The sequence below is a fragment of the Macaca nemestrina genome, chromosome 7 (genome assembly GCF_043159975.1).
Source record: "Macaca nemestrina isolate mMacNem1 chromosome 7, mMacNem.hap1, whole genome shotgun sequence".
NCBI lineage: Eukaryota > Metazoa > Chordata > Mammalia > Primates > Cercopithecidae > Macaca > Macaca nemestrina.
This window is the reverse complement of record NC_092131.1, coordinates 171806340-171832480: the sequence shown is the minus strand read 5'-3', so window position 1 is coordinate 171832480 and position 26141 is coordinate 171806340. Positions and strand designations below refer to the sequence as shown.

At 43.4% G+C, this 26141-nt stretch overlaps 1 protein-coding gene across 8 annotated transcripts in view; it reads left to right on the top strand.

The window, feature by feature from the left end:
• LOC105497527 (OTU deubiquitinase 7A) overlaps positions 1-26141 on the top strand; it is a 368351-nt gene that overhangs the window by 257642 nt on the left and 84568 nt on the right. For 6 of the 8 annotated variants that reach the window (XM_071067240.1, XM_071067242.1, XM_071067241.1 and 3 more), the window contains one exon: positions 22936-23175. In XM_071067240.1, coding sequence (XP_070923341.1) covers positions 22936-23175 — 240 coding nt within the window. The remainder of the gene's footprint in view (positions 1-22935; positions 23176-26141) is intronic. The other 2 variants (XM_071067244.1, XM_071067248.1) reach the window with 1 other exon arrangement.

Sequence of the window (26141 nt, the reverse complement as noted above, 5' to 3'; positions counted from 1 at the left end):
AAAATTAAGAATGCTGACAATACCAAGTATTAGAATGATGTGGAAAAATAGAACTTTCCAATGTTAAAAGGCAAAATAATAAAACCACTTTGGGAAACAGTTTGGTGGTTTCTTACAAAATTAAAAATACATTTAAGCCCTTAACCCAGCAATTATACTCTTGGATATTAACTAAAGAAAAATGAAAACATACGTCCACAAAAAGACATTTACTGGAATGTTCATAGCAGCTTTGCTTATAATCACACAAACCTAGAAGCAATGCAAATATCCCTCAGCGAGTGAATAGATGAATTCACTGCAGTGCAGCTAAACAGTAGATAGTACTCAATGGTTAAAAGAAGCGAACTATTGATGCACGCTGCAACACAGATGAAACCAGAGACCTTATTCTGAGCGAACGAGGAGAGACACGGAAGACACTTATTGCATGATTCCATGTATATGGAGCTCAAGGGCCGCGTAGAAGACAAGATTCTGAAGATGTCCCTTGAGATTCCTGTTCCCTGACATTCAGCCAGACACTGCTCTGGGTACCACTGCGAAGGGACTTTAAAATAAATTATCCTGGATTATCTGGGTGGGCCCAAGGTAATATTAAGGGCTTTTAGAAGCAAAAGAGGAAGACAGAGGGCCCCGAGAGAAGAGGAAGAAGAGGTCACCAAGACTTGATGTATGAAGGGGACGTCATCAGTCATTGCTGGCTTGAGGATAGAGAGAGGGGCCACGAGCCGAGGAACATAGGTGGCGTCTAGACACTGACAGTGACCTCCAGCTGACAGCCTGCAAGGAAACAGGGACTCAGTGCTACAGTCAGCCACCTGGAATGGGGTCCTGCCACACCTGAATGAGGCTGGAAGCCAGTTCTCTTTCAAGCCTCTAGGAGGGACTGCGGCCCTGCTGACACCTCTTCAGCCTTGTAAGACACAAAGCAGAGAAACCAGCTGAACCTACTGGACATCCAGCCTACTGTTTTAAGCTACTATGTGTGTGATACTTTGTAGGAAATGATGCCAGAGTGATTGGCTTGGAGGGGCATGGGGCCATCTGATGTGATGAGCTTGACATAGCCATGATCTACTTGATCATGCCAGTGGTTACATGGATGTGCAGTAGTTGTAAGAAAGAAGAAGAAGTTCACCCAGCTGGGCACAGCTCTGGGCATTCATTCTACCATGTGCAAATTATCCAACCATAAAAGAGAATAAAACCCTGTCATTTGTAACAATGTGTATGGAACTGGAGGTAATTGTGTTAAGTGAAACAAGCCAAGCCCAGAAAGACAAATTTTAAAACTTTTAATTAAATGAAAGACTGTGAGAACATTTCTGCAGCTAAGAATCTGCCAGTGGTCTGGTCTCTCCCAGGGTAAAATCTTGCATCCACTGCTAACCCTGGGGTACACAGACACTGTGGGAAGGAAGCAAGTAGACTTCCTGGTAAAATAAGATGGAAAGAGCTAGAAGACTTTCTTTAGAAGTGACAAGTTAAGCTCCTCCTGGAAGCCAGATTGGAAAACACCCAAGAGACATGAAGTGATTTATTTCTCATATCTGCAGGATTTAGTTTTATTTCAGTTTTAAAAAGGTGCCTCGGGAATTTTTAACTGAAACGATGGAACTGAAAGAAATGGATTTCTTTCTTAAGTACCGTGCAGATCTCAGAACCAGGGTGCAGAGTGCCTGGCAAATCCCACATGAGAAGGCTGCTGTCAGTCTCAGCAAAGCATACTTTAATTTTCGGACTGAATTCATTTTGACAGTCGGCTTCACTGTCTTTGATATTTTTATGAAAATCAGTATTTCGATTCCTTTTTAAGAACCATTTTAAGATTAAAGGCCAGGAGACCTTACATTGGTGAATGAAGTTAACAGTGTTGCTGATTTCAGTGCGCAGCTTTTTAGGCTGTCTACAAAGATGATGATTGGACTCAGTGAGATTTACTTGCAAGACTGACTTGCAAGTTAACTCTGGCTTTCTGCAGCATGACGCTTTATTCCAGCAGGTTCCCACCTGCACTGAGGCAATAGTAGCAACAGTGTTGCTTACATATGGGGGGAATGGCAGAGAGTGGGGCTGAGTAGAAATGAAATTCATTTATTTCTCTTTAAAATCAAGTTATATGTTTTTTAAAACTTCATCTGACACTTCGAAATGAAATTATATGTTTTCTAAAAGTCCCCCCGCAGGACTATCATTTTGGTCCTCTCTAGTCCCGCCCTACAGCCCAGCCCCGCTGACCTCCTGTTGTATACACGAGCCAGAGGTGGCCTCCATGTTCTGGCCCCTAGGCTGGTGGTTTCTTTACTGCAGACCATTTGCTGAAAGCCTGCCAGCCCCAAGCTCAAGTCTTTACGTATCCAGTTGTTTTAAACATTGACCGATTATGAGCAGTTTTCTCCACGAAGAACCTGCCAGCTTTGCGTCCCGCATGAAACCTCCCCAGCGTCCACTGCCCACTGGTAGGATAGAGCCTTGTGCCTATAAAGCCCCAAGCTGCTGCCGCCCTCAGAGCTCTGACCCCGAGACCCCGCTTCTGAGTGACAGCACCTGGACACGTGTCTCAGTCTAGGCTCTCTGGCGAAACAGAACCCATAGGAGATGTAGGGCCTGTGTGCAGTCATGTGCTACGTAATGACTTTTCAGTCAGTGATGGACTGCATATTCCGTGGTGGTCCCGTTAGATTACAGTGGAGCTGAAAAATTCCTATCACCGAATGGCATCGTAGCCGTCACATATTTGTGAGGATGCTGCACATAAATCTGTGCTGCCATTTGTATACAAGTCTAGCGCATACAACTATGTACGGTACATAATACTTGCTAACAAATGACTATGTGCAGACCCCCGACTCCTCTGCAGTACCTCTCAGTCATCCAGTCCGTGACAGCTGTGCGCGTGTCTGTCTTACCTCTCACTCTGTCCGCCTTTTAAGAAGCACGTACGTAATGGGTTTATGTATTTACTATGCTATACTTTTTATCATCATTTTAGAGTGTGTGCCTTCTACTTATATATATTTTTAAAGTTAGCGTAAAATGGCCTCAGGCAGGTCCTTCAGGAAGTGTTCCAGAAGACGTTGTTATCATAAGAGACGACAGCTCCATGCATGTCACTGCCCCTGAAGACCTACCAGTGGGACAGGCTGTGGAGGTGGAGACGGTGATATGGATGATCCTGACCCTGTGTGGGCCTAGGCTAAGAAAAAATGTTAAATTTTTTTTAAAAAAGATTCTAGAATAAGGATAGAAAGAAAGAAAAGATTTTTGTGCTGTGGTACAATGTGTTTGTATTTTAGTCTAAGCGTTAGTAACACTTGGTAATACAAGAGTCAAAAAGTTTTAAAAATGTATAAAATAAAGTTATAGTAAGCTGTTTAATTTATTGTTGAGAAAGAAAAAATTAAATTAGTATAGCCTAAGTGTGCAGTGTTTCTACAATCTACAACAGTGTATGGTAATGTCCTGGCCTTCGCATTCACTCACCACTCACTCAACTGACTCATCCAGAGTAACTCCCAGTCCTGCGAGCTCCGTTTACGGTAAGTGCCCTGTGCAGGTGTACCATTTTTTATTTTTTGTACCTTATTTTTACTGTACTTTTTTTTATTTTTAGACATGTTTAGATGCACAAATACTTACCCTAGTGTTACAGTTGCCTACAGTATTCAGTACAGTTACATGCTGTGCAGGTTTGTAGCCTAAGAGCAGTAGGCTACACCACAGAGCCCAGGTGTGTAGTAGGCTGTGCCGTCTAGGTTGTGTAAGTGCACTTGGTGATGTTCGCACAATGATGAAATCGCCTAGTGATGCATTTCTCGGTAGGTATTTCCATTGTTAAGTGGCACATGACTGTGCAATATGCACACATACCCATACATGTTTGCATCTGTGTGTGAGTGTGCGTGTACATGTATATTACAGAGATAGTGGGGGAGAGAGACACACCTATTATAAGGAATTGACCCATGAGGTTATGGAGGCTGAGAAGTCTCGTGATCTGCAGTCAGCATGCTGGAGAACCGGGAGAGCTGAGGGTGTACGTTCCAGCTGAGTCCAAGGCCACCTCAATGACACTCAGGCAGAGAGAGTGAGTTTCCTCTTATTTAGCCTTTTGTTCTACTCAGCCCTTCAGTGGATTAGATGAGGCCCATCCATGTTGGGGAGGGCAATGTGCGTTGCCCAGTTTACAAATCAAAATTAAATGTTCATCTCATCCAGAAACACCCTCCCAGACACACCCGGAGTAATGTCTGAGCAAATGTCTGGTCTAGATAAGCTCCTGCTGTGCGGATGTGCCCTTCCCCACGTGTCCGCTGCAGACCACTCCAAGCTCGCCCAGTACAGCTTGTGCGTGCTGCTGCCTGCCTGTGGTCTCATCTCTTTTCCTCGTTCAGCCACCAAATCTCTCAAACCCCCAACACCCCTGTGCAGGTGGTGGTTTTGCAAGCCTCTGAGCCTTTCTATGTTCTGTGTCCCATACTGGCCTCCCGCTTCCTCTTCCGGGAAGCTTCCGCGCCTCGCTCACAAATAGCAGGGTGTGTCAGCCCCTGTGCAGACCCCCGGCTCCTCTGCAGTACCTCTCAGTCATCCCAGTCCATGACAGTTGTTCCCATGTCTGTCTTACCACTTGCTGTGTCAGCCTCTTAAGAAGCACGTACGCATCTTTATTCACATCCATGCCATCAGCACCCGGGGATGCCTGCGTGTCCTGGGAGCCTCGTGGGGGTATTGCTCAGTGAATCCATGGCCATGAGCCAGCCAGCCTTCCCTAAGGCACAGCGTGGAGCACTTCCTTGTCTGTAGCTTTTGGCTGTTCAGTTTAGCTATTTCTTCAGCTGCCATGAAAACGCTTGTACCATTTATTTGCATCATTGTTTAGATTAATTGTATTCTGAGTACAGAGAACCCAGGCATCTGGAAATACTTAAGAATACACTTTGTTTATAAGATCTGGAGTGTGTGAAACCCAAAAGTAGAATTTCTCAGGCTGTAAGCACGTATTCTTTTATCTATTCATACAGCAATAAGATAATTTCGTCTGTGGAATAAGTCAACCATGAGTTCATGCCTACTGTGTATGTATGCATGTATGTGTGTGTAAGGTATTTCCATCATTAAGTGATGAATGACGATATGTGTGTTCAATTTATTATTGTATATGTATGTATACACATACACCAAATTACACTATACACATACTATATACATACACACATATACAATAATAAACACACACATGTATATAGTCATTCATCACTGAATGACAGAAATACCTTATGAGACATGTGATTGTGATTTCATCATTGCGCAAACATTAGAGTTCACTTACACACAGTAGATGGCATAGCCTACTACACACCTAGGCTCTAGGCTGTAACCTACTGCTCCTAAGCTACAAAACTTTAGGCAATTGTAACATAGTGGTATTTGTATATCTAAACATAGAAAAGGTAAGGTGTTGTACTCTGAAGTTACAAAAGCTATGATGTCACTAGGTAATAGGAATTTTTCAGCTCCACTGTACTCTTAGGAGAATACCATTGTATATGTGATCTGTCATTGACTGAATTGTCATACAGCACGATTGTGTGTGTACATATGTGTGTGTATAATTATAACTTGCTCTTTTACTCAGTTGATATATATATATAACCAAATTGAAAGGTTTTTTCCCAAAATTATTATCCCTTTATCATAAAAATATACTAATTATATTTTATATTACTATGAGATTGAAAGTTTCAATACCAATCTTGCAGAGTAACACAAAATAGTTACCATCCAATACTAAAACTGAATGATTTACTTTTCTGCATTTAGCCAGTTGTTTGAAATAGTTGAGTACACAATTTATTTTAGCTTTTGGATGTCTGCATATTCATTAAAAACAAAAAGAAGCCAGTTAGTTACCCAAACAATCACATCCACCAGGTGTTTAGGTAAACTGAGGCCCTGAGGCTATTAGTATAAATTCATTGAAAAAATGCCAACAGAATGAGAAAATATAGGTGGGCCTGGTAACGCACACCTGTAATCCCAGCACTTTGGGAGGCTGAGGTGGGCAGATCCCGTGAGCCCAGGAGTTGGAGACTAGCCTGGGCAACATGGCAAAATCCCATCTCTACTTGAAAAAAAAAAAAAATGCCCAGTGCAGTGGCACACCTGTAGTCCCAGCTACTCAGGAGGCTGAGGTTGGAGGATCACTTGAACCTGGGAGGTGGAGGTTGCAGTGAGCCAAGATCATGTCACTGCACTCCAGCCTGTGTGATAGAGTGAGACCCTGTCTCAAAAAAAAGGCCCCAGAGAAACAAAATGAGGAAATACAAGTCACTCCGGATCCTACTCTTTAAAGAGAATCCCAAGGATATTTTGATGTCTCTTTCAGTTCTCCATGCAGATGTCCATATACACACGTGTGTGTGTAGATGTAATATGTGTGCATGTATATGTATACATACACAGGATTTGTAGTATACATCTTTTTCAAATGTTTGAGGTAGAAGCAACTAACTGTTTCCAAAACCTGTCCTTCCTTCTGCCTAAGCAGGCTAAGAGACCTCATGTCCCAGGCTCCCTTGCACTTCAATGTGGCCGTGTCACGCACCCCACCAAGGAACAACAGAAAGAGTGACATGTGCCCTTCTAGGCTGGCCCGTCATAGCCTGCCTGAGGAGGTGAAGTTTGAGGAGAGTCTGCAGTGAAGCCAGGAGGAAGAGGCCCTCCTCCCCTCTGAGTAGCAATCCCTGCCCTCCAGGCTGCCATAGTCCCTGGAAAAGCAGTCTCCGCCGTGAGGGACTTCCCCTGCCCCTGCTGGCTGAGTGGGCTGCTGCCGCCCAGGCAGCCATGGAAGCCACGTGTGGAAGATGGTACCTGGATCCCTGGATGAGTGTGTGGAGCGGAACCATCAGAGGCCTGGACTCCACCTTTACTGCTGTGTGCAGAGAGGAATAGGCCTTTTGTCTTTAAGTTCCTGATGGGAGGCAGGAGGCTCTACTGATTGCCACAGTTTAACCTACTCTGATTCATTATTTCTGTTAAATATTGAGATAGTACAAAATTAATTTATCAGCATTAATTATGAAAATTCCCAACTTAGAAAGTGTGGGGGGCATGGAATTTGTCATTAACTTTGACATCCCTTTGTGTTTCCTGCTAACCCATCATGTTGCCTCCCCCTTGGAAACGACCACTCACCTGAAGTTTGTGTTTACCTTTCCCTTGCTTTCTCTTAGCGTGTTGCCATGCGTGTCTGCACCTGTAGTCAATATGTTGTTTAGTATTGCATGCTTTGGCCTTCATATAAATGGAGCCAGACCGCATGAATCTTTAGAAACTTTCTCCTTTCCTACAACAAGATATTCCTGAGACTCCTCTGTGTTGTTGTATGGAATTAAATTGCTTTTTCGTTGCCACATAGCATTCCACTGCTTGAATAAACCAAATGTATTTGTTCATTCTACTTTTGATGAACATTTGACTTGTTTCTCTTTTCTGCTGTTATGAACAGGGCTGCTGTACTCATCTTTAGTGGCTCTATGCGCATATGGCAGATGTACGGGCATTTCTGTAGGGATTATACCTACAAGTGGGATTGCTGGATGCCAGGACACAGGGCATTTTAGACTAAAAGGTCAGGAAGAGCCTTTCTGATGAGGTGATAGCTCAGGAAAGACCACAGTGAAGTGAAGGAGAAAGAGCGCAGATATTCTGAGAATGCATAATCCAAGCAGAAGGAACAGCGAGTGTTAGGGCCCTGTGGCGGAAAGCCCTGGCCGAGGTCAGAGTGGCTGGAGCCCAAAGAGGGACAAAAGGCGACATCACTTGGTGCCTGGGACCAGATTGCCAAAGGCCTGGAGGCCGTGGGGAAGACTCTGAAGTTATTTGGAAAGTGATTGGAACCCAAATCTCCTTTGATTGGGGTTTCAAAGGAGAGGAACATGACAAGATTTACATTTTCTTTTTTCTTTTCTCTTTTTTTTTTTTTTTTTGAGACGGAGTCTCAGTCTCTGTTGCCCAGGCTGGAGTGCAGTGGCGCGATCTCAGCTCACTGCAACCTCTGCCCCCTGGGTTCAAGCGATTCTCCTGCCTCAGCCTCCCGAGTAGCTGGGATTACAGGCACCTGCCACCGCACCTGGCTAATTTTTGTATTTTCTTTTTTAGTAGAGATGGGGTTTCACCATCTTGGCCAGGCTGGTCTTGAACTCCTGACCTTGTGATCCACCTGCCTCAGCCTCCCAAAGTGCTGGGATTACAGGTGTGAGCCACCACGCCCGGCCAAGATTTACATTTTCAAAGGGCCGCTCTGGCTGTCCTGTGGAGAACAGGTGACAGGGCACACCAGGGTGGAAGTGAGGAGAGGAACCAGGAGCCTCTGGCAATCATCCAAGCAAGAAATGCAGCCAAGCTAAGGTGACAGTGGTAGAGGTTTTGATTATGATTAGATCAAGAATGCATATTTTAAGGTGAAGCTGCAAGGACTTGCTGATGTGGGGTGTGAGGGTAAGAACAGAGTCAAGCGTGATGCATGGATCTTTGGCTTAGGCTGTGTTAGGCTTGGGATGCTTTTAGATAGCCAAATGGAGGTGTTGAGTCAGGAAGTGGATGTGCAAATCGAGAGTTGGCCTGAGGACAAAACTCCAGGAGTCATCAGTATTTAGATGGCACTCACAGCGAGCAGCCCTGGCAGGCAGTGCTGGGGGAGAAGAGCGGTGGTCCTGGGGCTGGAGCCCTTCAGCAGGCAGAGGCCAGGAGGAGGAGGAGGAGGACCCAGGAGGGGAGACCCAGCTGAGCAGTAGTGGAGAGGGGGCAAGTCAAGGGAATGTGGCATCCCAGATGCCAAGAAGAGCATGGCTGAGGGAGTGGCTAGCGCTGAGTGTTCCTGGGGTTGGCAAAGTGCAGGCCGTCAGTGCCAGGGACATGGGTGGTATAAGGGGAGTGGTGGGAGTCAGGGAATGAGGGGAAAATGAGATGAGGGGGCCAATCGTAGGAGCAATGGCAGAGGAGCCTAGAGCTTTCCCTGGTGATGGCCACATGCGCGCTTCTTGGGGTTTCCAGCCAGACATCTGAATAACAGCAGAAGCCTCTATCCTGTGTTGTTGTTAAGCTTTCAGACTCTTCAGACTTAGACCGCCCCTTGGAGATGAATCTCAACCATCTCACCTTAACATTGCCAAAACTGGGACTCAGAGGAGGCAGAAGTTGCCCAAGGTTACAAGGCAAGCTCACAGCAGGGCTGCGGCCAGACCCTGGCCCCTGACACTCCCTGCTGTTCTGACTCCCACCCCTGAGTGAATGCATGTGGTACCCACAGCCCTGGCGGGCTGCTATGCAGAAAGCCCTACCTCAGTCCTTGCTATCTAATACACCAAAGCCAGGCTGTAAATTGATACATACGTGAGCTATCCACACTGTACGTATGGAATTTAGACTTTCACTTAAGTTCAGGGTTAATTCATTTAAAGAAATTGACTGTAAAAGCTGAGGCTAAGCCTCCCACCCATCACATCTGCGCTGTCTGCAGTCTTTATGTTCTGCCTGCATTTCCCTTCTTTGGTCATTCTATCCTGGAGGAGGGAAACCGGAAAAATGGATTCATTCCTAGAATAATAGGAAGGGTTAATAGTAATCGTAACTGGCGGGAGCCTTTCTCCATAGGGTGAACCAGCGTAGCCTCACCTTTAGAATTCCTGCTGAGGGCCCATCCTGACCCCACCTGCCTTTCTTCTGTTTTAATGTATACATTTATATTCACATGCATATGTAATTTTGCATGAATAGTATCATAACATATATGTCATTTGTTTCTCAAAAAAGTCTTCTTTGTTGCTTGGCTCATCCCAATCCCTCCTTCCTCTCTCTATCCATGTCATTACAACTCCTGGAAACCCATGTGAGCAAGCTAGTGTGTGTTCTTCCACATTTTTCTCCAAGTTCAAATAGTGGTCTGTAGACACCTGTGTACATACACATCTTTATGTATACACATACATGTATACACATATGAATATAGCCACGGCTCTTTCAGGGGCACATAAGAATCTGGAGGTTGCAAATGAGAAGGATTTTCAGACCACCACTTAGAGGCTTGCGCCCCAGCTGGAAGGGTGGGAGTGAAGGGCAGGGAAGCCACAGATAGAAACACGTGACTGAAAGGTCAAGCTCAACCCGGGGATGCCGGTGGGGACGCTCTGTGCTGTCACAGCCTACTGCCCCAGAGCACCGAAGCAGTTCACCCACAGAAGCTCTCCTGGGCGCAGCATGACTCAGGCAGAGCCACTGTCACCATCTGGGCTGCTGAGGATGGGATTCCCCGGAGCTGGGCCAGAGGCGGTCTGTTTCTGCTCACAGCTAACCTTGGCGTTCGAAGACTTCTCCTGCTGCCTTCTAAGCCTCACATGAATGTTTCTCGTTTGAGAACCTGGAGCTTGTCTGGAAAGCAGTTCTGGGAAGTGCCATTCCAGGCTGTTCCCAAATTATGCAGAGGAGAATGAAGGGAGGGGAGAGGTTGAGCACAGGCTCTCTGGCACCATCCACCCCTTTTGTCAAATCCTCATCCATCCATATCCTTTGGCCCATATCTAACCAGCAGGCAACAGCGGTAACATCGTGCCCTGCTGATTCTCCTTTTCTTGATACCACTGGAAATGTGCACACTTCTCACCAACAAGGGGAAGCACAACGTCCGATAAGTCACCAAACCCATCTTGAGTTTTGTTCATTCGCCATCTAGATCACTCACAACCCATTTCTGATAAACTATAGCGAACTGAATTGAGAACTTAATTTCTCCTCATCAGTAGGTCTTACGGCATATGACAAGGAAGGGAGAGGGCGCACAGGATTTCTGTACTCCAATAGATAAATCGCCAAACCAGAGGGAAATAGGCAGACCATCATGATCTTGAACACTGCACCTTGCAGACTCTGGCTGACATGTCTGTGACTGTTTTCCACTGTGACAAAGATATGGTTTGGAGTAGGAGCTTATGTTGAAAAGGGAAGCAGAGCATAAAAGGTTGGAAAATTTGCAGTCTGATAATGCAGTAGAAAGGAAAAACCCATTATCTGGGGAGAAATTCAAGCCAGCTGCAGAAATTTCTATAAGTAACGAGGAGTCAAATTTTAATCGCCAAGACAATGGGGAAAATGTCTCCAGGCATGGCAGAGGTCTTCACAGTAGCCCCTCCCATCACAGGAGGCCTGGAGGCCTAAGAGAAAAAAATGGTTTTAAGGGCCAGGCCCAGGGCCTTGCTGCTCTGTGCAGTCTCAAATCCCAGCCGTGGCTAAAAAGGGCCAATGTAGAGCTCAGGCCACTGCTTCAGAGGGTGCAAGTCCCAAGCTGTGGCAGCTTCCACATGGTGTTAAGCCTGCAGGTGCATAGAAGTCAAAAAGTGAGGTTTGGGAACCTCCACCTAGAATTCAGAGGATGTATGGAAATGCATGGGTGTCCAGGCAAAAGTTTACTGCAGGGACAGAGCCCTCATGGAGAACCTCCGCTAGTGCAGTGCGGAAGGGAAATGTGGGATGGGACCCCCCACACAGAGTCCCTACTGGGGCACTGCCCATTGGAGCTGTGAGAAGAGGGCCACCATCCTCCAGACCCCAGAAGGATAGATCCACCAACAGCTTGCACTGTGCACCTGGAAAAGCTGCAGATACTCAGTGCCAGCCTGTGAAAGCAACTAGGAGGAGGGCTGTATCCTGCAAAGCCACAGGGTGGAGCTGCCCAAGACCATGGGGACCCACCTCTTGCATCTGCGTGACCTGGATGTGAGACATGGAGTCAAAGGAGATCATTTTGGAGCTTTAAAATTTGACTGCCCTTCTGGATTTTGAACTTGCATGGGGCCTGTAGCCCCTTCCTTTTGGCCAAGTGTTTACCCATTGAATGTACCCCCATTGTATCTAGGAAGTAACTAACTTGCTATTGATTTTACAGGCTCATAGGTGGAAGGGACTTGCCTTGTCTTAAGACTTTGGACTGTGGACTTTTGAGTTAATGGTAAAATGAATTAAGACTTTGGGAGACTGTTGGGAAGGGATGATAGTGTTTGAAATGTGAGGACATGAGATTTAGGAGGGACCCAGGGGTGGAATGATATGGTTTGGCTGTGTCCTCACCCAAATCTCACCTTGAATTGTAATAATCCCCATGTGTCAAGGGCAGGGTCAGGTAGAGATAGTTGAATCATGGGGACAGTTTCCCCCATACTGTTCTGATGGTAGTAAATAAGTCTCACAAGATCTGATGGTTATATAAATGTGAGTTCTGTACAAGCTCTTGCCTGCCACCCTGTAAGACATGACTTTACCTCTCATTCACCTTCCACCTTGATTGTCAGGCCTCCCTAGCCATGTGTAACTGTGAGTCAATTAAACCTCTTTCCTTTATAAATTAGCCTTGGGTATGTCTTTACTAGCAGCATGAGACAAGACTAATACAGGTGTCCTCCTAACGTTCGTTTTGCCCCAGTATTGTGCAAATGCAAATGCAGTCTCTGCTATGCAACCAGAGTAATTTTTCTGAAATGCAAATACTTTATTTTCTAAATTAAAAATCTTATCATGTTTCACTTCTATTGAAAATGCCTCAGTGACTCATCTTTGCCTTTCAGGTCAAATCTAAACCCCACTGTACAATTCCTGCAAGGTGTCTCTCTCCTCCCTGCTATCCTGCTACCATCATCCTAACCAGACCTCTCCTCCTGCTGCTCTCCACTTCATCCACACTTAATGACCTCAGTACCTTGAATGTGCTTGCCCATTCTACTTCCAGATTTATCCAGATGCAGCTTTCTGTCCAGTAACACCCCTCTCTCTGCTCACCCTCCTGGCTTCTTTGCCAAGACAACTTTTACTCTTCTTTTTGATCTCAGACAAAAAATGACACTTCCCCCAGGGAGCCCCTTGGATCCCAAATGATGGTGGTTCTTTCCTAGATATCCTGGTGGAATCTATACTTCTACATAGCACATAGTTCCCCCTGCCATTGTTTGTTCTCCTGTATTTTTCCCTACATTATTTAGGAATGCGTTGGGCTCCAAGTAATGGAAAACTCACAAAACAGTGGATTATGTGGTACAGATACATACACATGCACTCACACACATACTATATATAGTGTGTATGAGTACACATATGTACTATATGTAGAGAGAGTATATCTGTATTGAAACTGTGGATTAGGGGAGCTATTATATGTGTGTGCATGTGTGTATGTGTATACATGTGCATATATACATATATACATACACACAGGCACATACATACAATAGCCCCCCTTATGCACGGTTTCAGTTTTTAAGGCTTCAGTTTTACCTGCAGTCAATCACGATCTGAAAATATTAAATGGAAAATTCCAGAAATCATAAGTTTTAAATCATGCACCATTCTGAGTAGCATGATGAAATCTCACCCTGATGTGAATCATACCTTTGTCCAGTGGGTCCAGGCTGTACATGTCACCCACCCATTCATCACTAAGTGGCCATCTCAGTTATCTGATCAGCTATCCTGGCATCACAGTACCTGTGTTCAAGTAACCCTTCTTTTACTTAATAGTGGCCCCAAAGTACAAGAATAGTGATACTGGCATTTTGTATAAGACAAAAAGAAGCCATAATGTGTTTCATTTAAGTGAAAAGGTGAACTTTCCTGACTTAAAGAAAAAAATATTTTTTATTACAGTATTTGTTACAATATACTGCACCTGCACTGTGGGCCTGCTACTTTTTCTGCCCAATCCCCTGACAAACTTCCTGCCTCGTGTTTTTTCCTCAGATTTTTCCAGGACCTGACATTCTTCAGATACAAACCCCTTGTAGGTGATATGAATTGCAAACATTTTCCCAAGTTGACAACTGTCTTTTAACATTTTGTGTGTATTTGATTCTCTTTGGGGTTTTTCATTGTCAATGAAAACAGTCAAACTCTGTAAAATATTTGGAGAGACATTTGGAGCCAAATATGAGTGACCATGGCCCATGACACAGGCCTCAGGAGATCCTAATAACATGTGCCCAAGGTGGTTGGGGCACAGCTTGGTTTTATACATCTTAGGGAGACAGGAGACATCAGTCAAATACATTTAAGATGTACATTGCGGCTAGGCACAGTAGCTCATGGCCGTAATCCCAGTGCTTTGGGAGGCCAAGGCAGCGGATCACCTGAGGTTAGGAGTTTGAGACCAGCCTGGCCAACATGGGGGAAACCCTGCCTCTACTAAAAATACAAAAATTAGCTGGGCATGGTAGCAGGAGCCTGTAGTCCCAGCTACTCGGGAGGCTGAGGCAGGAGAATTGCTTGAACCTGGGAGGCAGAGGTTGCAGTGAGCCGAAATTACACCACTGCGCTCCAGCCTGGGTGACAAAGTGAGACTCCGTCTCAAAAAAAAAAAAAAAGAAAGAAAGAAAGAAAAAGGACATTGGTTTGGTCTGGAAAGGTGAAACAGTGCAAAGTGGGGGCTTCCAGATTATAGGTAGATTTAAAATTTTTCTAATTGGCAGTTGGTTGAGTTATCAATAGAAAGGAATGTCTGGGTTGTGATAAAGAGGTTGTTGAGACCAAAGTTTTATTATGCAGATGATGCCTTCAGGTAGCAGGCTTCAGAGAGAATCGATTTTAAATGTTTCTTATCAGACTTAAGTCCAATTAGATGTTAAATGCTGGGTGTTAAATGTGGATGTTAAATGCTGGTCAGCTTTTAAATGCTAGATGCTAAATGTGGATGTTTAAATGTTACATGTTGGATGTTAAATGCTGGTTGGCTTTTCCTGCATTCCAAGAAGGAGGAGGGCATAATGAGGCCTGTCTGACCCCTACTTCCCACCCTGGCCTTCCCCAGTCTTTCCGGTTAAATTTTAGGGTACCCTGGCCCAGGAAGGAGCCTATTTAGATGGTTGTCGGGGGGCCTTCGAATTTTATTTTTGGTTTACACCATTATGTTCCATTGTTGAGTCTGATCACAAACCAGTCATTGAGGCGGTAGAGTTCATGCCAGTGTCTCAGAGTGCTCCTTCCTCCTCTTTGTACTTACTTTTCAGAGTTTCTCTGGTTATTCTTCCTTATTTTTTTATGTGAATTTAAAATCAGCTTGTCTGATTCCAAGGAAGGAAAACAAAACCTGCTTCTGTTTTTTTTGTTTTGTTTTGTTTTTACTGGAATCAAATCATATGTGTAAGTTAGAGGAATAAATTACAACATTAAGTCTCCTAAACTAGGAACATAGTATTGTTGCTGGAAAAAACAAATTCTGTAAAATATTTTAAAAGGTTTATTCTGAGCCAGTATGAATGACCATGACGTGGGGAATAGTCTGAAGAGGTCCTGAGAACAAGCGCCCAAGGTGATGAGGTTACAGTTTTGTTTTATACATTTTAGGGAGACAGAAGTTACAAGCAAAGACATGGATCCATACATGTAAGGTATACATCGGTTCAACTTTAAAAGGTGGGACATCTCAAAGATGCTTAGAAAGGCAGGGAGTGGGGATGGTCACAGTCATAGGTGGATTCAGAGAGATTTTCCAATTGGCAATTGGTTGAAAGAGTTAAGCTTTGCCTAAAGATTTGAAGTCAGTAGAAAGAAATGCTTGAGTTAAGATAAAGGGATTGTGGAAGCCAACATTCTTGTTATGTAGAGGCAGCCTCCAGCTAGCAGCCTTCAGAGAGAATACATCGTAAATGTCTCTTTTCAGACCTTTCAATGTGTCAGACTCTTACTTAATCTTTCCTGCAACCAGGAAAGTGCTAGCTGCGTTAATGGAGATTCTCTACAAATGCAAATTTCCCCCACAAAGATAGCTTTGCAGAGCCATTTTAAAATATGTCAAAGAAATATATTTTGGAGTAAAATATATTTGATTTCATTCAGGGTCTATTATCTGTCTTGTGATGCTATCTCAGAGTCAGGTTGGAATTTGGTATCTCATTGCCACACAGTCTGTTTGGTCAGTCTTAGGATCTGTACTTTAATGTTAATGCTGGTCAGTTGTGTCCAGGAATTCAGTTTTTCAGGTGTCTCTGGGGTCCCCTTGGCCCAGAGAGGGTTCATTTGGTTAGTTGGTGGGGATTAGGATTTTCAGTTTATGGTATGCACAGTTTAACTTGTATGCCCTTGAGGAATATTATAAGTTTTCCACATTTATGCTGTTGTTGACAGAAAGATTCAAGCTCTGTAAGACTTTTGAAGAGATTTATTCTGAGCCAAATATGAGTGACCAATGGTTCATGATATAGCCCTCAGGAGATCCTGAGCACATGTGCCCAAGGTAGTCAGGGCACAGTGTGGTTTTATACACTTTAGGGAGACGTGAGACATCAATCAATATGTGTAAGAGGTATGTTTGTTTGGTCTGGGAAGGTGGGGCAACTTGAAGTGGGGGCTTCCAGGTCATAGGTAGATAAGAGACAAAAGTTTGCTTTCTTTTGGGTCTTTGATCAGCCTTACACTGAATACACAATTTACATGAGAGAGGCAGGTAGAGGAATAGTCACTTATGCTTTAGTCTGACTCAGTAAATCTGAATTTTTACATAAACAATAGGGCAGAGGAAGCAACCAGATATGCATTTGTCTCAGGTGAGCAGAGAGATGACTTAGGTATCTCTAAGATGACTTAGAACTTTAAAACAGAACTTAAGAGTTCTGGCTGTCCTTTGTCCCACACCTGCGGAGATGAGCTATCAATGTATATTGCCAGGGTAAAATGCAACAGAACTGTTTTAGGGCTCTGAGGCCCTAAAGGAAGATCTTGAAGCCCATAAGGAATTTCCTTGTGAGCAAATTGTGAGGGAGGTATGTAGTGTTTTTTATCTTTGTAGCTATCTTATTTAGAAATAAAATGGGAGGCAGGTTTGCCTGATACCCTTTGGCTTAGTGATTTTGGGGTCTTGAGATTTATTTTCCTTTCATGTTGTGTGTATTTCTTTTAAATATATCCCTAACTACTTTATCATTTTAGTTGCAATTGTGTATGGAATATTCTTCCAGTATGTCTTCTAACACCTTTTTCTTCACAGATAAAGGCTATTTATTTATGTGTGTTAATTTTACATCCAGTGTATTAAGCACTAATGCTCTTCACGGACTATGTCCCGCTCTCTGACTGCCGCTTGTGGGCACGTGGGAGGATGTAGTTCCTGGGCCCCGTGTTTGGATGGGAGCCTGTGGCTAGTTCTTGCCATGGATTGTAACAGAGGTGAGATATCGCCTCTGGCCCAGAGTGTTTGATTGTTGATGGGAGATGCTCTTGGCTTTGTATCCTTCTTCCACAGTCATAGGCATAGAGTGGCTGCTCTATGAGCCAGAATCCTGGAATGACAAGGTATGTCACAGAGCTCAGTCAACCCATGGGGGATGTGTGGAACAAGTAAAAAGTAAACCTGTGTTGTTACGACCTCCAGGATTTGCAGGCTGTTTGTTACCATGTTGTAGTCACTCCTGCTGTTTATGGTATGCTCTAGGTAATTGTGTATGTCAGTGTGGTGATCTTAGTGTTTCATGGTAGTTTCCGCCGTATAAAGTTTCTGCCTTCTAATTTACTGTGCAGATATTCATACCTCTTATATCTTCTGTTTCCATATGTACTTTGGATTTGTTTTAACCAGGTGTGCAGATATGGAAATTATTATTATACAGGAAGAAGTTTGTTACTTACAATTCCCTAGAAGCAGGGTGCATGACACAACACACAGGGCCATGTGGGGAAGCCCTGTTTCTTTATTTCTGTTTTACGTTGGCTACTTGACTTATTTTTCGTTTTTATCATTCTTACTATGCCATCTGTAGTGTGTTTTCTCTTTTCTCCCATATACTTTAACTTCATTTCTAAAACAATTTGACTCCTTTTTCCCCCTGAGTTTAATCTGTTTCTGTTTCATAGTCAGGAGGCAGAGGGAGCAGGAGAAAAACCAGAGCAAGAGCCTTTATTGCAGTTTCCATGGGAAGGATTGGGCAGGGCACGGCAAGCAGGCCAAGCTGGTTGAGGGTTGGCTCGTCTGAGTAATTCCAGCAGGCCCAAGGTGGAGGGACCCTTCTGAGTTATCTGGTACCTGGCCCTGGGCTGATTAGAGGAGGGGAATATTGGCCTGGAATTGTAGGAAAGGCTGTGGTTGAGGGGTCTGGGCTTTGGATTAATGGGTTTGTATATGAAAGGCAGGCTTGCAGAAGAGTAGTTTGTTATCTCTAGGAATATGCTAGCCCAAGGAGATGCAGCCTCTCCCAGGTCACAAAGGCCCCAGGATGTCAAAGCATCATAAAATACAAAGAATAAAAACCATGATTAATACACTTCATTGCCAATTGAACACTTTTGCCTTATAAGGTGGTTTTCCTCATCTTACTTAATGCTTTTTGGCCTGAATTCTACCTTGTTTGATACAAGATCATAACCTCAGTTCTGTTGTTATTGTTGTTTTGTCTTTGTCTTGTATACCTGATAAACTACTGTCTATCTGTTTTAGTTGTGACCTTTCTAAATCACTTTGCTCTAGGTGTGTCTCTTATATGCAGCCAATGATTCATCTTTCTTTTTAGAGATAATGTAAAAATCCTTTTCTTTAAATAGTTGTGTTAAGCCTACTTAAATTTATTGCTATGACAGATATGGTTGGTTTTAGTTCTGTCATAGTTTCTGTTTTTCTGTATAAATATTTTAAATGTCTTTCACTATGCTATCTTAGCTTTTTATTTTAGAATATTTTTTCTGATATTTAAAAAATTATGTTAATGGTTACTTTTTTAACCACTGGTATATAACAACTATAACTACTTATAATTATGTTTATAACTAGTGGTTACATAAGTTTGCCTTTATGTAATATCCTATATCCCTTTTTCTTTAGACAATATCAGTTTATTCCCTATATGCCTCAATAAAACAAGCTTCTATCTTCTTCCTTCATTCTCCCCTCTCTCTTCTACCATCTAATTTAACCAATAGTATATCTTTTGTCTGTTCTTATTGTTTCCCCTTCTACTATTAAATATGCTTACACGTACATATTTGACCTGTCAACTGTAGTTTTGTTTTGTGTTTTTGTTATTGTTGTTACTTTTGTGACAGTCTTGCTCTGTCGCCCAGGCTGGAGTGCAGTGGTGCAATCTCAGCTCACTGCAACCTCCACCTCCCAGGTTCAAACAAGTCTTGTGCGTCAGCCTTCTGAGCAGCTGGGACTACAGGCGTGTCCCACCATGTCCAGGTAATTTTTGTATTTTTAGTAGAGACGGGGTTTCGCCATGTTGGCCAGGCTAGTCTCAAACTCCTGGCCTCAAGTGATCTGCCCATTTTGGCCTCCCAAAGGTGTGAAATACTGCACCTGGCCTGACCTGTCAACTGTAAACATTATCTTTGCAGTCTCTTGTGTAACAGCTGAGGCATTGCAAATTTATTCTGCTTTCTAAATTCTACCATTTTTGTTGATTGTGTCATTTTCATTTTGACACAATATTGATATTCTTCTTTATCACTTGTATCTCTACCTTTGCTTTTTCTTAGATGTGCAGTTAAGAAAACTTACTGCTGCCTGACTGCTCCTTTGCCAAACTCTTATTCATCTCTTGATTGGCTAGAGTTCATCCTCTAGTAGTTTTCTCAAAAAGTGTCCATTTGAGAAATGTTTTCTGAACTATTCATGTTTTAAATGGTTTGTCTACAGCCTTTATACAGAAAAGAGTAGACTGGATGTACATAAAACCTTCTTAGCTCATATTGCTTTCTTTCCTTCAGTATCTTGTAGATATGGCCCTACTGTCTTTTGGCATTGAATGTTGCTGCCAAGAAGTATGTTGCCAACCTGATTTTCTTTCTTTTTTGCTTACATATTTAAAAAATTATCTTTATCTTTAAAAGAGGATAATTTTTAAAGGATATATGTTGGTATTGACTAAGAACAGTTTCCTTATACAGTGTGCCCTTTAAATATGTAAAAACAAATATTTCAAAAAGTTTGTTTTTTTAATTAAAATCTTTAAATTCTTTTTTTTCCTTTTCCATTATTTTAGATTTCTTATTTGGGGCTCCAATTATGAGTATGTTGGATTTTTTTTTTTTTACCTACTTTATATCTAACATTTTTCTTTAACCCTGTGTTTCTTTATTTCTGTTTTGTCTCCTTATTTTTCATATTTATCATTCATTCTTGCTATGCAATCTGTAGTCTGTTTTCTCTTTTCTCCCTTATAGTTTAACTTCATTCCTAAAACAATTTGACTCCTTTTCCCCCTGAGTTCAGTCAGTTTCTGTTTCACCTCCTCTTGTGAGTTCATGTATATCTGATTTATAGTTTTTCTTCAGAGCTATGATGGTTTTGTACTAAATTAAAGCAGCTCATCCCTCTCTGAGTGCCAAAATACATATGTTAAATTTAACTTGAAATCCACTGCCTCTTAAGACAATGAAAAAAAAATCAAATGATTTAGAAGTTTAAGGCATAAACATTTTCAGCAGTAAACTGTACTAGAGGTTGTAGTTCTTACCATGAAACCTGTGCCTGCTAGTAATCCAATAACTTGCTGTTTGGTGATAATCAGAAATTGAGGCATCCTGAAAGGAAAACTTCACAGGCAACGTCCTCAGTCTTTGAATTCTTTTGGTTAAGGTCTTCTTCCATACAGCTGTACTGTCTTGCTGCTTGGAGGAACTATTCCAGGAAGAAGGAACAGAGTAAGCAAATACAGAAAGATAGGACAACAGGAACATATTTTGAAGATCTGCAGGAGAAAATGAATATTTTGAGCTGTGTGTATTGCTATCCAAAATAAATTAGAATTCTGAGCATATAGAATTAGATGAGGAGAATAGAAACTGGATAGTCAGCTAATATCTGCCATAGTCAAGATATTTGGCTTTAAAACTTAGGATATAAGTTGTAACTAGAATTAAGCTTATTCTCATAGAGATGGACTTAATCTTCAAAGGAGGGTATAAATTAAGAGTAAAGAAGAGCAAGAAGAAAAATTAGGGGAATCCATGTGTTTTATGGGCAGGAAGAGGCAAAGGAACCAGTGAAGGGACCGTAGAGCATCCCAGGGTGCAAGAGAAGAGGAAGTATGAAAATATCCATGTTAGAATTAGGCCTCTAGTGCCCTCCCATGGATTTTATGGCCGCGGTGTGTTTGGAGCATGGCATTAGTAACAGTCGAATGAGAACCTCACAGAGTATAGGTAAATCTGTGGAGAAGAGAGTAGAACCCAGCAGTTGAATGCATTGGCAAGGTGGGGATGGAGAGTGGGGATCCAGGTGAAAGGGTAAACTCTGGTTATGAAGGGTCATGGTAGGTGAGCAACGTAGAGAAGGAGGTGTGTCAGCAACCAGGAGCTGTTATGTCCAAAGCTGGGTCAGGTTCAAGGGAACGATAATGCCAAAAGCTAAGGTTTGAATCAAGGCAGATCTGTATTTGAATCTCAGCTCTATCACTTACTCACTGGCTTTTAACTCCGAGTGCTAGAAGTTAAACATAAAACAAAAACCTATAATTAATGAGAATAATGGTAATTACCATCTATTAAGCACTTTCCATAAAGGAAGAACTTTACAAACACTATCTCCTTTTCTCATTTAACCCTCATAAGAGTTCTCATTAGATGGATTGTGTTATCCTAATTGTACAGGAAGGAATGCAAGGCCTTAGGTGATGAAATGATATATTCACCATCAGAGAATTAGTTAGAAGGTGGAACCAGGGCTTAAAGCCAGGCTCTAGAACCTGTGTTCTTGACTGTTCTTCTGGGTTGCATTCCTTCCCAAAAGTGAGTATCCCCATCAAGGACATGTATCCTGTGGCTGCCCCAGTCTTCCAGCCTCGGGTTTCACCATGGGCCTCTGCGCCTTTCCTTCTCATCCTTACTTGATGTAACATCTGTTGGGGTTCCCAGTAACTTAAAATGGAAAAGATGAGAGGGGAGCTTATTTTTATTTGCTCCTTAAAATTAAGGCTAACTTTTTAATTCTTTGATTTCTTTTTAAAATTTTTTTAATTTTTAATTTTTATGGATACATAATAGTTGTACATATTGACGGGGCAAATGTGATATTTTGATACAAGCATACAGTGTGTAGTGATCAAATCTGGCTAATTGGGATATCCATCAACTCAAACATGCATCATTTCTTTGTGTTGGGAACATTCCAAATCTACGCTTCTGGTTATGTTGAAATATACAATATTGTTAACTATAGTTGCCCAGTCGTGCTATAGGATGATGCCTCACTGAATCGGATGCAGTGTGTGACACTCCTTCCTGCTGTTACAAGTCCACTGACTCTCAGAGTCAGGAATCGGAGTGCCCACGCTGCCTCCCACTCCCCAGTGTGGCTGCGCCTAGTGCTACGAAGTGCCAGTCCAGCACCCCGTGTCGGGGTAGGAGCCCTGCTGAGTGTGTACCCACGCAGGGCACACCTGCCCAGCCTGGCATCGCACCCGGTGCAGGGCCTGAGCTTGGAAGCCTATCTCCTACCAACACTCACTAACAAGAGAATCCCCCCCAAGCTTCTGCTTCTCTCATAGTAAGCTTAAAAAGTAAAACTCTGAGCAAAAGCCCAAAGAAACTTTGAGAATTATTTCAATTCATTTTTCTTTAATTGACGCTTTGTTCCCCTCAGAGAGTAAGCTCTACAACTTGATTTTCAAAGGCGAATGTGATAATCGGGGGTGCAATGTTTAGGGGTGTGTGTGTGTGTGTGTGTGTGTGTTTGAACCTAAATGCTCTGAAACTGTGTATAGTCACATATTTTAGATGGACGTCACTTATGGGTATGAAATCTACTTTAAGTCATGCAGAGGGCCATTTTCCCCTTTGAAAAATGAGAACTACTGGTAGAAAATTCATTAGTTTATGTCCTCATGGGAAACCCTTCTTGTCACGGTTCTTCTCTATGATGAGACCATAATTCATGCATTCATATTGTCACCTCTTGTCACTTCTTGTCCACAGGCAAAAACTGGGACCTGACAGCCGCTCTGAGCGACTATGAGCAGCTCCGCCAGGTGCACACAGCCAATCTGCCGCATGTGTTCAACGAAGGGAGGGGTCCCAAGCAGCCAGAGCGAGAGCCACAGCCCGGGCACAAGGTGGAGCGGCCCTGCCTGCAGAGGCAGGACGACATTGCCCAAGGTACCACTGAGGGACTGAGCCTGGGCACAGCTGCCCAGGCCAGTGCACCGCAGCTCGCAGGTGGGTTGGGTGGTACAAAGAATGGTGGGGTCATCACCTCCCAGGTGCAGACAAATTGGACTCTTAGTGCCTTCTTCCTCACACTATGCCGAAATGTCCTTTGTTGCTTCTATCCATGGCTCCAGCCTCTACCTCAGAAAAGCAGAAAAATGAGTCTGATTTCCTAGGACCCCAAAAGCCCAATAAGTGAGTAAACACCAGCATTCCTCCTGGAGTCCTGGTTTTTTCAGACCAAACATCTCTAGTACTTTTACTTATTTCCAAAGTAACAGTCTCCAAGTCTGTTCAGCGCCACATTTCTTGCCCCATGCGCTCCATCTTCTCTATCCTTTTTCTTCATTATCAAAGTAAGACATGCTTATTATAACAAAGGAAACAATACTGAGATATATGAGGAACACTTAAGAACATTCTCCTGCACACCTCCTAGATCTCACCAGTGTAATAATGACTGATAACATCCTGGTGGTCTCCTCCTGCTCCTCTTGCTATCTTGTTCAAAATCAAACACGTCAGAGTCAAATGCACAGCACACTGCAAAGTGCTTGTTTCACTGAGCAGGCGATGATGAACATAATCTCTTAATAGCTACATTTTACTCTATAATATGTGAATTTTTAGATCACTGCTGTATTCATGGTGATTCTGTTTTTGCTTGGGTTTTGGTCGTTGTTATTATTTGTTAATTGCCACTGCAAGCAATGCTGAAAGAAACAACTTTATACCTGTAATCTTACATACTGGTGCTTTTGTTTCTATAGGTTTGCATTCCCAGAATGGATTTGCTGTGCCAACACATGTGTGTTTCTAGCTGAATAATTTTAGGACTTCTTTCCTAACATATTTCTACTCACCATGTGTGAAACCGGGTGTTTCCCTTCATTCTTGCTAGCACTGGATATTACAGTGTATGGTGTGTCAGGCCATTCTTGCACTGTATTAAAGAAATACCTAAGGTTGGGTCATTTATTTTAAAAAGAGGATTTATTGGCTCATGGTTCTTCAGGCTTTACAGGAAGTATGGTACTGGCATCTCCTCAGCTTCTGGGGAGGCCTCAGGAAGCTTACAATCATGCAGAAGGCAAAGGGAACAGGCACTTCACATGGCCAGAGTAGGAGCAAGAGAGAAAGAGTTGGAAGGCAGAGGTGCTGCATACTTTTAAATGATCAGATCTCATATGAACTCAGAGTGAGAGCTCACTTATCACCAAGAGGATGGCCCAAGCCATTCATGAAGGATCTCCCCCCTCCCATGATCCAAACACCTCACACTAAGCCTCACCTCCAAGATGGCAGATTACATTTCAATATGAGATTTGGGTGGTGACAAATATCCAGACCATATCATTCCACTCCTGGGCCCTCCCAAATCTCATGTCCTCCTCATTGCAAAATACAATCATGCCTTCCCAACAGTCCCCCAAAGTCTTGACTTGTTCCAGCATTAACTCAAAAGTCCAAACTCTCGTCTGAGTCAAGGCAAGTCCCTTCCACCTGTGAGCCTGTAAAATCAAAAACAAGTTATTCACTCCCAAGATACAATGGGGTATAGACATCGGGTAAACATTCCCATTCCAAAAGGGAGACGTTGGCCAAAAGAAAGGGGCTCCAGGCCCCACACAAGTTCAAAACCCAGCAGGACAATCATTAAACCTTAAAGCTCCAAAATAATCTCCTTTGACTCTGTATCTCACATCCAGGGCACACCAGTGCAAGAGGTGGACTCCCAAGACCTTGGGCAGCTCTGCCCCTGTGGCTTTCCAGAGTTCAGCCCCCACTGCTGCTCTCTGCTTGCAGCTTTTCCAGGTGCAGGGTGCAAGCCACCAGTAGATCTACGATTCTGGAGTCTGGAACGTGGTGGCCCCCTTCTCACGGCTCTACTAGGCAGTGCCCCCATGAGGACTCTGTGTAGGGTCTTCTGCCTCACATTTCCCCTTGGCACTGCCCTAGTAAGGTTGTCTGTGAGGGCTATGCCCCTGCTGCAGACTTCTACCTGGACACCCAGGCTTTTCCATACATCCTCTGAAATCTAGGCAGAGGTTGCCAAACCTCATTCACTCTTGCATTCTACATGTCTACAGGTTTTTAACACCATGTGAAAGTCACCAAGGCTTATGGCTTGCACCCTCTGAAGCAGCAGCCCAAACTGTATCTGGGACCTTTTGAGCCAAGGCTGGAGCTGGAGCAGCCAGGATGTAGGGAGCAGTGTCCCAAAGCTGCACAAAGTAGCAGGGCCCTGGGCCTGGCCCCTGAAACCATTCTTTCCAACTAGGCCTCTAGGCCTTTGATGGGAGGGGCTGCTGTGAAGGTCTCTGAAATGCTTTAGGGCCTTTTCTCCATTGTCTTGGGTATTAGCACTCACTTAGCTCCCTTTTTATTATGCAAATATCTCTAGCAAGTAGTTGCTCCTCAGCCTGCTCGAATTCTTCTGAAAAAGCTTTTTCTTTCTTTGCCACATGGCTAGGCTGCAAATTTTTCAAACATTTACATTCTGCTTCTCTTTTACATTCTGCTTCCCTTAAATATAAGTTCCAACTCGTTTCTCTGCTCCAGCATCTGAATGCAGACTGTTAGAAGCAGCCATGCCACTTCTTGAATACTTTGCTGCTTATCAATTTCTTCTACCACATACCCTAAATCATCAAGTTCAAACTTCCACAGATCCCTAGGGTATGAACAGAATGTAGCTGAGCTCTTTGCTTGTAGCAGGACGAGCAGGACGAGCCACAGACAAAACTCCTCAGACACCAAGTTAAAGAAGGAAGGGGTTTATTTGGCTGGGGACTTCGGCAAGACTCCCGTCTCAAGAGCCAAGCTCCCTGAGTGAGCAATTTCTATCCCTTTTAAGGGCTCACAACTCTAACGGGGTGTGCATGAGAGGGTTGTGATCAACTGAGCAAGCACAGGATATGTGACTGGGGGCTGCATGCACCGGTAATTAGATTGGAACAAAACAGGACAGGGAT